This window comes from Acomys minous, assembly GCF_964271855.1.
Source record: "Acomys minous genome assembly, chromosome: 10".
In the NCBI taxonomy this organism is placed as follows: domain Eukaryota; kingdom Metazoa; phylum Chordata; class Mammalia; order Rodentia; family Muridae; genus Acomys; species Acomys minous.
The window spans coordinates 2,012,558-2,029,405 of record NC_140491.1 but is presented as its reverse complement, the minus strand read 5'-3'; the positions used below and the strand labels follow the sequence as shown (position 1 = coordinate 2,029,405).

Below are 16,848 nucleotides of genomic sequence, written 5' to 3'. Positions count from 1 at the left end.
GGCACTGAGGCTTCTAAAAGGGAAGGATCACCATCAGCTTACAGTAAATATGTGCTGTTGATATAGATATTCTGTTTCTTATTTTAATATTTTATTATATAAATGACTGACTTATTGTATAAGAAAATTAAATTTGGGTAAGAAATATCCAATATATTTTTGAGAAGTGTGTATTCCTAAAACAAACAAACAAAAAAGAGGGAAACATATTCTAGCTCAACATGAGAGAAATGAAATTTAGGGAGAAATCCTATTTGGCCTCTTTAAATGATTTCTTAACACTCAGCACAGATTATATTTAATTCATCAATACACACAGATATCAAAGATTGCCTCTGTTACAGTTTAAATATAAATAAGAACCCATGCACTGACAAGAAAAATTATGTTTCTTACATACAGACACTTAGTTAGTTTTGTAAGAGTCCTTTCTGAGCTGAGGTTTTAAATATTCTCTTCTGAGTCGTTATACATTTTATTTATTTTTAAATTTTATTTTGGGGATTACAACATAATTACATCAGTTCCCCCCATTCTTTTTTCTTTCCAAATCTCTCTTATATACCCAGCACTCTTCTTAAAATTCATGCCTTATTTTTTCACTAATTGTTATCACATGCATATATATATATATATATATATATATATATATATATATATATATACACACGTGTGCACATATAAACATATATGTTCCTCTATATAGTCTTATCTGTCAGTATAATATTGCTTGCTTTAAAATACGACCATTTGGCGCTGAACAACCAGTTGGTATTCCCTTCCCTGTGATATACCACTTTTCCTGCTTCAAGATTTCCTCAGCTGCCTGTAGTTCTTGGTGCAGGATTGAGGCCTCACGGACCTTTCTTTCTCTATCCACTATGGCATGCCCATGTAGGGCTCACATTTGGATTAAATGCATTTCGACAAACATACACCAAGACTCTAAGAGACGTTCCAGAAAGAATGAATATACAGAAAGAGCAGAGATTCAGGACAACATGGGCATCCACAAAAGAGAAAGAAGAAAAAATATATATTTAAAAAGAAGACTTAGGGGGAATGGAGCAATGGTGCAGTGGTTAAGAGCACTTGCTTCTCTTACAGAGAACCCAGGTCAGTTCCCAGCATCCACATAGCAGCTATAAACGTCTCTAACTCCTGTTCTAGGGGATCCGGCACCCTCACCTAGGTGGACATGCAGTCAAAAAGCAATCGTCTTTAAACAATTAAACCATAGAATTGAGAAATTTTAGGTACAAAATACCATATGTTAATGTTTATGAATTATATTGCTTTTAAAAATAACTTCTTGAAACTAAAAATATTATTGTTTACAAATGGCACAAAACCAATTCCATGCATAAAAAGAGCCACCTGGTCTAATCATTCTTTTACAATGGCTGCTTTCACATTTCATAGCTCTTTTCAAATACAAAGTTTAGTTACCAAACTATGTTCAAAGATTTATGAAAATTTCCTCAAAGATTATACATATTAAGAGAGAGAGGGAGAAAGGGGAAGAGAGAGACTTTAACTTTATTCATTTATTACAAATATGAAAAAGACAGATGGAAACAAAAAGATAATTACTACTTTGATAGAGCCTTAGCCTATAAATATATCATTGAAATTATTTAAAATGAGATCTGAATAATCAATATCAATATATTAGTACTAGCATTATAGTTCTTGTGGTTGTAAAGTGTGCATATGAAATAAAAGTAAATACAAATATATAGTGATAACCTCATATACGTGTATATGAAAATCCTGACGTACTTTGGATGTAAGCACACTAAACAATGCAGAGATGAGAAAAAATCTGGGGAAACAAATGTTCAAAAATGAAAGCAAAGTTAAGAGAGTGATAGCCTTAAAAGATCTCATAGATATTATTGAAGAATTTCTGAATTATTGAAGACACTGAGTTTGTGATTGCATATCTTTCAGTAAAGAAAATCTCAGATCCATATCATAGCTTGTACTAGCTCACTAATTTGGAGGGAAAATGTTACTAAGTCCTACTGAAACAGCTGTAACTTCCCTCCAAGAATGAAAAGGACAAATTTTGGGATTTCCTTGTTTTTTTTTTAATAGCTGAGTAGTATTCCATAGTGTAAATGTACCACAGTTTCTATATCTATTCTTCAACTGAGGGATGTTTAGGCTGTTTCCAGGTTCTGCCTATTATGAATAAGGCTGCTATGAACATGGTTGAGCAAATGTCCTTGTTGTATGGTGGAGCATCTTTGGGTATATTCCAAGGAGTGGAATAGCTGGGTCTTGAGGAAGCCCTATTCTCAGTTTTCTGAGATAGCACCAGATAGATTTCCAAAGTGGTTGTACTAGTTTGCATTCCCACCAGCAATGAAGGAGTGTTCCCCTTTCTCCACATCCTCGTCAGCATGTGCTGTCACTTGAGTTTTTGATCTTAGCCATTCTGATGGGTGTAAGATGGAATCTCAGAGTTGTTTTGATTTTCATTTCTCTGATGACTAAAGACATTGAACATTTCTTTGTTTCTCTGCCATTTGATTTACCTTTGTTGGGAATTCTCTGTTTAGTTCTGAGCCCCATTTCTCAGTTGGGTTATTTGGTTTGGAGATGTTTAATTTCTTAGAAATGATCATACTTAGTGAGTTAACCCAGAAGCAGAAAGATTCACATGGTATATACTCACTTATAACTGGGCACCAACCCAAAAGGCACATCCCAAGAAAATCTTCACTTATCAAGAGATTGGGATAGATGTTAGGACATCCTACTGGGAATCTAGGTAAGAGAAATATAGGAGATGGGGAAATAGAAGGATCCAGCGTGTCTTAGTAACTTAGAAGGAGAACATCATGACAGGTGGATCAGGACCCAGGAGAGTTTGCTCAAACTATTGCACTAACCAAGGACAATACAAGTAGTAAACATTGAACCCCTACTCTGATCTACCCAATGGACAGGACATTCTCCACAGCTATGTGGAGAGCGGGGACTGACTCTGACATGAACTCTGGTGCCCCATATTTGATGCCCTCCCCTTGGTGGGGAGACCTGGTGGCACTCAAAGAAAGAATAAGCAGGCTTCCAAGATGAGACTTGATAACCTATGACCATAAAGTGGAGGAGGAGTTTCCCCTCAGTCATAGACCTAGGCGAGGGGAATAGGGTGAAAGCGGGAGGGAGGGAGGAATGGGAGGATACAGGTGATGGGATAACAATTGAGTTGTAATCTGAATAAATTAGGCAAGTAAAATAATTTAATAAAAAAAGAAGGGAAAGGACTTGGAGTGGGGTTGGATATTCTGCATGAAACTTGTCCAGATATCTTGTATCTCTAATTTTTACTGGTGATACTGACAAAGCAAATATAAAATGCTTCTAAAGATTTATGATGATGTAAGAGAATCAGCTACTCCAGGGGTATCTGTGCAACCAAAGAAGCAGGTTCTGAGTACGACTCCTCAGCTCAAACAACTAAATCACCATTGCGCAGTAGAAAGAAATATACAGTGAAAAAAAAAATTTCTAAAATACTGCTTAAATATTAAGATTAGGTAATATTCACTTAATTTCCCATAAGTCCAGGAAGAAAATAAAAAAGAATAAATTCCCTGTAGCAAAAGTGATACTTTAAGAAATACGTATATCAATGCCCTTAACATTTCCAACAAAACAATAGATTAACCAAAAGGTGGGGGAGGGGGAGAAATAGTGGTACAAAGAAGACAGAAAACATCTATGTTCAAGTTCCCAAATGACTTTCTGGGGGAAAGAAAGAATCAGAAAACAACAGAGAAAGGATAAAGAAGTGAGGCAGAGAAAGAAGAGAGAAGAACTGGTGTTAGAAACACCTCAAGCACTGTCTCGCTCCATGTACAACTTTTTCTTCTGTTAACAGAATGAAATAAAGTCTGTGAGAGAAGGGAGTCATTAACAAGCTTCAGACTGATGTGAAAATCCCATTAAAGAGAAGCTGTGTGTCATCAATCTGAAGGTACTTAAAAAAGTGTTTTGAGACTAGAACAAACAGTAAAAAGAAAGGAATCTATGACTGAACGTGTTATAAAAGAACATTCCTCAAAACAAGGTGTTTCTGGGCAGAGTACAATGTCAAAAGAGAAAATAGAAACATGCTTTAAAAATTGAACGTGAAAGGAGAAAAATAGCAAAAGGAGAATTATATGTTTCTACAAAGACACAGAATCCAATGATGTGAATGTCATTCAGTCCTCGTACAACATGAAAGGAATACCACCATTACAGCCAGCCAATCTGTGAACGCCACATATGTGATCATGTGAGAACATTAGTGTAATGAAATTATGGCAACATGTTGACAAACCACAAAATAATTAGACAAAAAAATTATTGCAAAAATTATTAAAGAGTCATTATAATCCAACTTGGGAAGAAATGCTTACAAAAAGTAAGCAGTAGAAACCTCTTAGGAAAAATACTGAATCTAATTGAATTCAAAGAAGAATTCAGGAAAAATACTAATCATATTGAATCTGCTAAACTGTAGAGAGAAAAAACCATTAAACTATCTTAACGGTAAAAAAAAAAAAAAGAAAAAAAAGAAAAAAGAAAAGAAAAGAAAAGAAAAGAAAAGAAAGAAAGAAAGAAATCCAGATACACAATCCCTGTCTTTTAAAGCAAGAAGCCAGTTGCCACATGATGTGAAAAAGGACACAAACATGGAGTCGCAAGATGACCAATGAGAATATAGTGGCAATTTACTAATGGACTGTGATCAATATAAAGAGAAGAGAATACATGACAAATACAAGGCAGGCAAGTGTGATTAACTTATTGATAACTAAACCCACAAGGAAATCAATACATTAGAATAGGACTGACAGTGGAGTCATGTAAAATAAATAGATAAATAAATAAATCTTCCTGGAATTAAAAAACAAAGAACAAAACAAAACAACAACAAAAATCCCAGTTACCTTAAAAAAAATCAAGAGTTTGGGGGAAAGTTAACTAAACTGAATAACTTTTGGGTATATGTTAGGGAAGCTATTCTTCTGAACTATTAAAAGATTTTAAGGCCCCTTCTCAAAAAGAAAAGCTTAATATCAAATAAGTGCAGGGAAACAAGCCTATCATGTGAGAGGCGAAATATCCTATCAAGAACAAACTCAATTCAAAACAAAGAGGGAACCCACGCTTTCGCATCTGCACGTTCTACAATTGAAGACCACGTCAACAAACAGAAAAGGCTTCCCACTGATAAATAATGTGAGGATGTTCTAGCCACAGATGAGACAGAAAAAAGATAATTTTTATATTTAACAATGCAGAAATAGAAAAAGATGTTAGAACAAAGTGAAACCTAATTAGAAAATACTTTCTGTGAGGAAGCAGAATATATCAAGATAGCTAGACTACTAGGAAACATTATGAAGTGAGAATGCATATTAACTGACAGGGCAGGAGATAATTATCTAATATGCTTTTATAGCATATTTTGAAAATTTATAAAAAATAATGTTCAGAATAAAGATCATAAAAGAGCAGAATGTGTAATGAGGATTTATAAATCACCGACCTATGATATGATGGATGAGAAACTCTTCCTTATAACATTATAAAGCCCTAAGATTAAGTGGAGTACATATAAAGAAACCATGTAGGGAACTTTTAATTACCTTTGGAGATCACAAAGTGAATATGAACAAATAGAAAGTCAGCCCACATCTTTCTTTACACTATTTCATCTTATGAAGCTGTGAGTTTTCTCAAAGTAAATCTATAAATTTAGTACTATTCCTATAAAAAGCAGCAAGATTTTTAAGACAAATATATTAGAAATAAAGATGATCTATTCAAAAACATGTAAGGAGAGCACTGAAAAATAGATGTAGAATTATAAGATGTCATTGTCTTTAAAATATATTAATGCAAATACTTTAGCCTCCATATTATACTTAATGTTGTTGGCTAAGGCAGTGTTGATATATTCAAACAATATACTAGAAAATACAAAATTAAAGACTTAAAGTAAACATATAAGAAAATATCTTAAGTAATAAGTAAAATAATACATTATACTTATTCAACAAAATAACAATTTGGTAAATGTTATATTCAGAATTTAATCTAAATTCAAGGATTAATTCGAAATATATGAGAAAAATAAATATGAAGCATAAAATTAAGTATGGCTTGTTCAGTCAGCAGGGAATTTTATTTTGATGATATAAATTGTGCATAGAAATACTTCAATTTCTGATATTATAAGTGTTTATAAGGGTTAATCACATATGAGTATATATTGTGGAGACATGAGAACCAAATTATATGTTCTGGAAAGGGGAGCTGTAAGAAAGAAAGTATTCCAGACTAGAATAAATGCTGTGATGTTTGTATTTAAGTCAAAACTATAGATGAAAATCATGCCTCATAATGCATGTGTAAAAAGAAATATCTAAGAGCCTTGATGCCTATGAATGTGTGTAGAAAACATGTAGAGTTCCATTGTAACCCATCAAAAGATAAGAAATAAGTGACACTGGGGAGTAATGAATATACCCGGGGCTTAGATCTTGAATTATAAATGTCATTGCAAAAACCAAAATAAAGGTACTGAAGAACTCAGTGTCCTTGGAGGATGAGCACATTCTGCTTCTGTGTCAAGATGTGCTACAATGTTTGGTTGGATTAAAAAACAAACCCTGAGCTAACAAAACAATAGGGACACATACACAAACAAAGAAAACAATTTTTGAGGCTCCTGTGGCTGAATGTTTCACATTGTACAATACAGTGAATAATGACAATAATAGATTATGAAATGTAAAACAAAATAATTACTCATGGTCTTTGTTGATGCTAGTAATAGGTAAGCAATTGCTAGGCAAAGAGCCACTGTACTTTACGGCAGAATCGTAGTAAATATGCATAGAATGAATAATGAAAATATTCAGTCTGTTTGGAAAATACGGCAGTAACTAATGTCAGAGGATTGACTTAATAATGATTCTGGAATAATGGACAGGAAAGAGTATGTTGAAAAACTTTTGCATACTTTCATAGTATCACATTAAAATATATTATCAGAAAAAGGGGAAACAAACTCTTGAGCGGAGAAAGTTGGAAGACTTAAGCATATTAACAACGTCAATATCACAGGCAGTAAGTTGAACTGTGATGGAGCAGTGCCGCATCTCCCTGAAGCAGAGCGCTGAAAGAGACTGCATCATTGCTGTAGTATTCTAGACAAAAGGATATTTAAAAAATGTGGCAAAACTTTTAGGCCAATTTTGACTCAAGGCACTCCAGTGTTATCTTTTTATTTAAATTAAAAATGCAATTACATAATTTTCCACTTCTTCTTTCCTCCCTCCAATCCTTCCTGTGTACTCCCAATTGAAATAATTAACTCATCAAATCCCTCCCCTCAGGGCCTCTTGAGAAGAGGCAGTGAAGTCACAGTAGATGGAGCACTCACAGGGACAGGATGTGTCTGCAGCAAATGGTGTGTCCAGGATTGACCCAAGAAGGGACACAGTGCGCCTCCCAGAGCCCAGATACTATCTTTGACTGACAGCCACTTGCAAATATAAAATTAATTTTCTCCAAACAAGTCTCACTAGGGAAACAAACCCATTTTAAGGGAAAGGGCCATGATGAGATGGCCAACACAAAACAAACTCAACACCTTTGGATGTCTCTAAATGTTGTTGGGCCTTTTTTTAAATAAATATTTTGTATATATTATGGCTTCTAGTTTAGGCATTTGAGGAATTCCTGTATGCAAACATGTTTGTTCTGCGTCTATATGAGTTTATTGGGTGTATTCTTTGTTTTTTTTTCTTGTTTGCATGTTTTGTCATATCTAATTTGTTCATTTTAATTTACCTTATTGTATTTTATTTTAGTACTATTCCTCGGATTCATGTTTTCTAACAAGAGATAGAGTCTGAATCTGCATGGAAAGGGAGAAGAGGGAGAAAAATGCAGAATATATTGTATAAAAATATTTTCAGTATGAGACAAAAGAAATTATTAACCACCCTTTTGTTATAGGCCCACACAAATCTCTGTATATATAAAACATTCTGTTTAGAATGTTGTGTTTAGTGTTTACTCTTTCATATGCACACATATTTTTAGATATGCTATATATTATCCATATGTATATGTATGAGTGTGTGTGTGTGTGTGTGTGTGTGTGTGTGTGTGTGTGTGTGTGTGTGTGTGTGATTTTAGTGCTGATCATTTGATCCTGAATTACCAGGGAATATTCTTTATCAATTTATTATGCTCACATAAACACAAGCGTTGCAGTGTGTTGGAGAGCCATAGGGCAGATCTGATGAATAAATGATAGCTTTGTGACAGTGTCTTCTCTTCTTTACTCTTAAATTGGGTTTGTAATGTCAACATTACTGAACTACACATGCAGATAGTTCTGATTATCTCAATTTTAATTTGAAATTATTTAAAAAACCTAGAAAGAGTGATAATGAAATAGTGCTAAAATAGACTAATATAATAAATGAAATATTTTAGAGCAATGAAGTGGTCATGCAATTGTTCACCACAGAAAACTGGAAAAAACAAAACTTTAATTCTGATACAAAAATAAACTTGAAACATTATTCAAGATAGTTTCATTAAAATAAAGAAGTGGATTGTCAATGAAATGATTAATAAATGGAAACATGCTGACCGTTGGAACATTAAAACACAAAAATAATATAAAATTATTTAATATGGGTAATTTTACAATACAGAAAATTAATTGTAACATTATCAAAACTGGAAAACAAATTTTAAGATTATGTGTAATTATACCTACTAAAAACATTTATATACTGTAGATCTTTCTCATAAATCACACTCTAACCCAGCCTAAATTTTCTGTTTTATTTTATAATATTTAAGGACATATTGACATCAATTCTCAGGTATATAGCAAATAAAAGAGATGTCAAGTGTAGCTCTTATGTATATGTCACTAAAATTATTTTCCAAAACATTTGGGTAACACAAACAGTAACATGACAAGTTACTATCACATATAAACAGATATGCTTTTATAAAATGAGTTACAAGTTATAAATTAACATGTGAGTCTCAGAGTGGCATAAAGATACAGAAACTGCATACTAATGATATTCTAGAAAAAATTAAAATATAATGTAATGGCAGTTTTAAAAAACGAGTTTAACAATACCTTGACTAATTTTTGAGAGAAGGAAAAATTGGCTTGTGGCTAAAGAGATGATTAAGAGGTCACGTTGATTTTGCAGAAACCAGAGTGTGGTCCTGTGTACCTATATTAGGCAGCTCAAAATTGTCTGTACTTCCAACTAACTCCGGGAGATCTGAATACTTTACTGACTGCCAGGAGCACTGCACTTAAGCATAGAAACCTACACTCAAGACACATGTATATATAAATAATATAATTCACTTAATTTTTGACTGAAGCTTTTAAATTATTAACTTAATTGCAGAAGAGAGAACATATAAAATACTGACAAAATATGGTCTATATCAAAAAGTATTTGAAGTTTTGGGGGAATAAGAACCCTTGCATTAGGCATAGTCAACAGCCGAACTCTGCCAAGATAGGGTAAGCAAGTCCTCAACACATCCTGCCTTGCAAATAAACCTGGCAGAGACATGGGCCAGAAAGACAAAGATGATGTAGAGAGCGTTGGGTGAGTGGTCAGGCAGTAAACCGTCTCAGTCATTTTGTTCACTTTGGAAGCTGCTAACCCACAGTGCTGGTTCACTCAGGAATTTAAGTCTTATTCCTTCTAAAGTTTCTGAGGGGTCTTGAAGAACAGAAAGTTTAGTTCTACAATCTAGTTGATTAGCAGATAAGATATTTTTAGATGAAGATAAAGAATTTAAGTTAATAGAGATGACATAGGATAGATACTGATTTAGACCCAACAAGACAGGAAAGATGTTTACTTCAAGTTTGACAAATACAAATAGCCAAATCACTATGAATGTAAGTTTCATAGAACTCATGATTGTCACATGGTTCTCCCTGCTGTATGTAGTTTGTTTTTGCATGTGTAAGAAAATAAGTGTATGTGAAAAAGGATGGCACTTGATAATTATTTATCATCCCAGAGATATATTGATATATATACTTCTTTTCTATATTGTATTCATTTTTAATGTTTGAAATTTTAATGTAAGTGCACATTAAAAAAGAAAAAGAACCTTTGCATTATAAGAAGAAACAGTAGCAGGCAGAGTGTGTTAAAATTTTCTCATAGCCACCATCATTCCTGTATATTAACCAAATTTGAATTTGGCCTTTGATAATTCGAAATAGTTCTTAAAATTATTGCACACTCTACTCAAGTCCCTCCAGAGCAATTTTATTTTTTTATGATTTATTTATTTTTGTAGGTTTAAAATTTTTTTACATATAAATGCAATACACTACATACAAAAAGAAGAACCACGAAGCAACAGGACTTATATGAATGTCATATTCATAGTGTTTTGATTACTCATATTTGGCAACCTTGAAGAAAACATCTTTATTCTGAATGAAGTTAAAGAAATGTAGTATTCACTAATACAAAGATAATCACGTCTTTATGTTAATAAAGTAAATGCAGAGTTATTTCACAGTAAAAATAAAGGTTAACCAAATTTTGAGTAAATACACAAAAGTGATTTTATTCCTATAAACTGAATGTACATTTTAAGAAGATATAATTACTGTTCATGAAACTTCAAACATATCTAAGTATACTTAGCAACATTTCTTATAACAGTTTCAAGCAAAAAACTATTTACACCATTAAATATATTATCCTCATGAACTTTCAATTAGAAAAGATTAGTTTGTTAACTGTAATTTTAACACAATTACAATTAAAAAATTTGAAGATTTGTCTTTGTTTATTTGGTTTTGCTTTAAGGTTACCATGAGAAACTTCCAGTTAATTGTACTCTTAAATGCATACATGCTGCAAAGGGACTTAGAGATACTATCTTAAACAAAGTTGATGGTCTTCACTAACTTTATCATCATTACATGTAGTTATATGCTAATTAAATGTGTTCTGTCGCCATAAAATTAGAACCCTTAATCATTTCCCAACACTGTCACTACTCTGATTCATCAAAATTCCCTGATAATACCTTGTATACTACAGTTGACAAACAACCTTAAAAGTGTTTGATTTTTTTCTCCTCTCAGTCTCCTCAAAGACACTTAGTTACCACAGGAGCCAACAATCCTCAACCACAACAGTCTAAAACATCCATTAAATATGAGGTAATGACTAAAATAGATCCCTTGAAGTCAGCAAAGTTTAAGATTGATAACTCAGACTTACCTCCTATATCTGGACGAAGTTTGTTATCATAGCCTTGAAGTAATGAATTAAGAATTTGTGTGATATCTCCTTCGTGAATTTTTGGTGCCAAGACCCACGTTTTGTTCATAGTTAAATCTTCATCATCTTCATCATCTGCTTTATCAACGCTATATGTTTCAGAAAAGAATTTGCATAGTAAAAGTTTTATCAAAACCTGTGTATTTATAAATATGTAGGTTACTTCAAAATTATTGTAACTTTTATGGTAGTATGAAAACATGACAAACATATATATTACTCTAGAATTGTGTTAGCTTACAAGATAGTACTAAAGAAAGAAAAAATAAAATTAAAGCACAATAAACATGCTAAAGTAAATGCTTAATCTGTTTTAAACTGCCCATTACTTAAACAGATCATTCAATAAAAATATGAATGCTGCTCCCTGGACTTATTCAGGATATAATATCCAGAGCTGAATATGGTGACCTAATAACGACCACATGAAATGATAGAAAGGAAAAGTGAACAACCATGGGGGTAGTTACAATAATCCAGTAAAATATATAAAACACAATATATTAAAATAGTCAAGAGAGAGTAAGAAGAAATATTTTACTAAACAAAGAATAAAACTTTGTATTTATAATCCTTTCATCAAAGACCAAAGAATCAGACTTACTATTTCAGGGATTTCATTAAAGATTTCCTAATTATCAGATCAAGACAGGGCCATTTGCCTTCTTAATATATTTTTAAGGAGCATGAAGAACCTGAGTACTAAATATTGAGAATTTAGCTTCTAAATGAGAAAGGAGTACCACCCCAGGAAACCAGCTAAAGTATAATCTCCTTAGCCACAAAACTGGGAACAAAGCAGTAACAGTCCAGGTAACACTTTAATATTTCCTAACCCAACTGTAATCTTTTGAAAATATTTATTGATTGTATTGTCTGTTATTAAACATATTATTAAAATTTTGTAAATCAATAAAAAAATCACACACTAAGGATGAACAGACTCAAAGTCTATACAACTAATTGAACTTACATACAATTTGAATTATCTTGTAAAATTAGGCTATAGAAAACCATATTAAATTTTATACTTTTAGTAACAGTTTATGCGTTTATTCACCATCAAAACAACAACAACCAGCACAACAACAACAAAACCCAAGAAAGAATTAGAGCTAGAAAACAGGCGGCGTTATACATTCTCCTGGCTCAGGCCCGTAGTGCACATTCTTCAGTCCTTACCTCCTTACACGTAACTTTTCTCCTTCCCTTCCTTTCATGTTATACTGTACCCCAATGTACATTTGCTTATGTCTACACAAAGAAACAAAGATGCCTTTATAACAAGCATAAGAATTAAATGTATTAACAAATAAAGTTAGAGACAGGCTAGTAACACAGAAAAAGATGCAGTTAAAGGTATTTAAATGCAGGCAAAAATAGAAATAGTGTTTTGTTTTTTTTTTTTTTTGTTTGCTTGTTGTTTGTTTTAATCACACAAAACGTAACCATCTCATTCTGATTTGATCATTCTAGACTTGGCACCAGCTTCTGTTTTACTGTCTTTAGTTATTCAGTGTGTGTGTGTGTGTGTGTGTGTGTGTGTGTGTGTGTGTGTGTGTGTGTTGTTATGTTAAAGTTTCTTTGATGACCCAGGAGTAAAATTCTGATCGCCAGCCTGTAGAACCACTGAGAGGTAACACAACCTTTAGAGGTGGACACTAGTAACGCAAAGTTAGATAATTAGGATGTGCCTTTGAAAGGCCTGGCGCCCCCTGCCGCCCACCCCCCACCCCTCTACCCCACCCCCGTCCTTTGTCTCCCTCCATCCTTGCTTCCAGGAGGCAAGCACGCTGGCCAATACTGCTTTCACCTTCCTGACATATTACTTAACTGACCCACAATGATGGGGTAAATCCTCCAAAATCATGGGCCAAAATGAGACCTTTCTACACACATGGATATTGTATCAGTTCTATTTTATAGTACATAAAGGCAAATAATGAACTACTAAATAAAACACTAAAGAAACACTGAATTTTAAAGTATTTGGTTCGTTGCTCATCTCTGCAGTCTTGCTAATGTTTGGAGCTTACAGTAAGTTGTGTTTACTTTCTTGCATGTCTGTTTGTTCTTTTCTTTCCAGGCATACCTATCAGCCCACTAGCTTTTGAGTAGGCCATCTTTTTCTGCAAGAGGGTTATGCAAACCTTGGCCTCTTAGACTCAGGTTTGACTCTTTAAATGGTTTTGAAAATGAAATTATTTACCATATGCAAGCAGAAATCCTAATGCCATACAAATTTACCTTGCCAGACGACTAGTTGTATTAAAGGCCATCTGTTCAGGCCAAGAGCAAAGGTGGCTTGGATAAGCAATGGCGTAACTAAAGTGTTCAAACAGCCTAGGTTTGTAAGCCACGAACGTTTCAGCCTAGTTACCGACACACTTTAACCTGGTAGCTTCCTATGTATAAATCCACCGCAGTTGGTTTGATTTTCCTTTTCTATCTTAGGAAACAGGTGGACATGTCCTGTGACTTCTGCTCTCACACTGACCTCTTCAAACCTTCGTCAGTTCCTGTCACCAGTGATTCATCTTAAGCATCAGATTTAGTCTGGTCTTTGCCCTTCCAATTTATCCCTTTTAAACGATGATGAAGTAAAAATAAACAAAATGTACTTTTTGTACAACCTCAGGGAATATCTTTTGTACAGTCACAAGAAAATTGCCAAAACACAGCTGCACGCTTCTGCCATATTATCTGTAATCTTGTACTTTGTAGATTGGGGAAGAGTCCCTGGGGGATAAATTGATTTGATTCTGATCCAGTGGTGGATCTAAGATTCTAACAATTGCACTGCTCAGACAGTGAATACAGCTTTCATTGTGGAAATATTTTTATAAATTAAGATGAAGGCTTTCCCTTACACGTCAAATGATGTGGTAGCTATTCCAAAGAATGAAAAGTTAACCTTCCACATATATTTGGTTATTAGGTTTTTACACAAGTATTTTATTACTTGAATTGTTTTGTTGTATTTAGTATATTCTCCTCATATAACCTTATATTATTTACTCTTAATATATCTCATTGCTTTCTATAAAATACATAAGTACATATTTTGGTACACTTAGACACCGAAAACACTGACATTCTAGGTGAGACATCTTGGAATATTGTTATAACAAGTGGGTAAACTTCTAGTGACTGAGAAAAAAAGAACTATTTTACACTTCCTCTCACCTCTCAATCATCGTTGCATAGAAGGAACTGTTTGGTGGATATGGAAAAGGCACTGAATATATAAGTGGGTGTTAACTTCTCAATAAATTAAATGCTTTTCACTCTACTTTGTATGGTCACAACATCTTGATAAACAAAACCACACACCACAGTGAATTCTATTCTCCTTTCACGAGGTAACACAGAAAACTGACCCTGGCAATAGTACAGATCTATCTTTCTTCATTTAATGTCACAAAATAAATTTAACTAATGCTAATTTTTCTAACCCTTCAAGGTATCCAAATCAGTTTCTAAATCCTTTTTAAGTATTTTAATATAATTTCAGTCTTATTTGGATAATTAAAAATACCATTTTTGAAACATACTGGGTACACTCTATCTGTTATGTCATTCTTATAAACATATGGCAGACTGACATATTTTAGGCACCTAATCATTATGGAAACAATATTCAATACTAAATTTCCTTCACTAACACTATAAATGTTTGTGAAATCACTCTCAAAAAAGTTTACAAGCAATTTAAATGTATGTAGTTGTAACCTCAGTGAGTCTTTCATTCTTGAATATGCAAATTTCCTAACTGTCTATTATAGTGATTGAGCGTCTTATTTATGTTTTCAGCAATTGTGCCTACCAAATACCTATGGTCTTATGTAACTTTGCCTAAAAAAGTATATTGTGGTGGTTACTTTCACAATTTATACTTTCTAATATGCATTAATTCTGGGGAAAATAATATACATAACATTTTACAGACAAGATAGGGCTTGTTTTACAGGCCATGTCACTGGGTACATATAAAAGGAATTTCCTTTTCTTCTTTTCTAAATTTTAGATAGTCAAAAAAATGTTTCTTTTGAAGTTTTCCTGAGTCACCTGATTTATCTTTACTAAGTAATCCAGATGGTGGGATGTGGATTTGCTACTTTGAATGAGCACAATATATATGGCATGTAATTAAAATGCTAGTGGGATTAGGTAAGCCTAGAAGGGTTCCTCACTCATTCTTTTGTTCAATGATGGTAAATAATAACTTCAAGGGATCACAATTTTGAAAGTGTGAATACTGAGGAATAACACTTTCTCTATGGGAAAAAAAGCCTTTCTAAGGAGCTTGGTCTCCAACATACAGCTTACATTCATTTATTAAGAAATTGCCGTGTATTTAAAATGTGTGATGTTCTGGAAATGAAAAATAAAACCTGGCATCCCTGACCTAGTGAATATTCCTAATATGTGGCAGATGTATTTAAACAAATGATATTGAAAAACATCAAACATAACAATGTTTTTTGAATTAAAAACAGCAGATATTTTAGATAATATGAGTATGTTTTAGTAAATAAATAAATATGTACGTAATAGATTGCTTGTATCTAATCAATTACTGCTCATAAAGAATCTGAAAAAGGAGCTAGAACTAGGCCAAGCAGTTGAGGAGTCAAGCACTTTCTTAGCATGCAAGAAGTCTTGAATTTAATCTCCAGGATTACTTAACTAAGGCTATTAAAATATGGTATTATGATCACAACAGCATATGAAAACAACAGTAAGTGATTTCTCACCTATGTAATTCTAAATATTTGGTGAGAAAACATGCAACGTACATACTTAACATTTTATACAAGAGAAATCATAGAAGTTTTTCCTTTTTAAAATAGCATTATACTAATTTCCAGTACATAATTTGCAATATTAATGCACAGACAAAAGCTAATATAGTAAACATCACAGCCTAAGAATGAACTGCTGCTTCATCTATACCAAAAGTGTTCTGAATTGAATTTCTAATCATAAAAAGTCAATAATTAAATGGAGCCTTTTATAGGGTGAGGTAGAACATTTTTTTCTGCCAACCTAATTGTCATGGCAGCGCTGCATGCTGCTAGATTCCTTGGCCTGGGACAGTCCTCTCCAACCTCTCCAACTGCAGGCACCGGGGAGCAGCCCTGGGACTAGACAGACCCTGGCTACCAGCAGCTAGACTGTGCAGAACAACACCGGATGCTTGCCTCTTGTAAGGCTTCCTGGCAACCAGGCCTTTCTTCAGAAGAACAGTGTATTTTTGAGACAACCGATCAAAATTTCTTCTTTCCTCCCTAGCCTCCCAGGTATGAAGTACGTGTTTTTGCACAAAGATCCTCTCTTCTATTTGCCCCAGCTCCATTACCTTCTCCCGTAACTTCCTTTCAGTTATCTAAAATATGTCCTAATCTCATTTTGGCGTCTGTACTACACCCTGAACCTTCTGGTTCTACAGTTCTCTGCA

The 16,848-nt window shown here is 33.5% G+C and overlaps 1 protein-coding gene across 1 annotated transcript in view; it reads right to left on the bottom strand.

The window, feature by feature from the left end:
• The window catches only part of GABRG1 (gamma-aminobutyric acid type A receptor subunit gamma1), a 75,945-nt gene that overhangs the window by 38,244 nt on the left and 20,853 nt on the right, over positions 1–16,848 (bottom strand). The window contains exon 2 of the mRNA XM_084798039.1: positions 11,328–11,476. Within this exon, the coding sequence (XP_084654165.1) occupies positions 11,328–11,476 (149 nt within the window). The remainder of the gene's footprint in view (positions 1–11,327; positions 11,477–16,848) is intronic.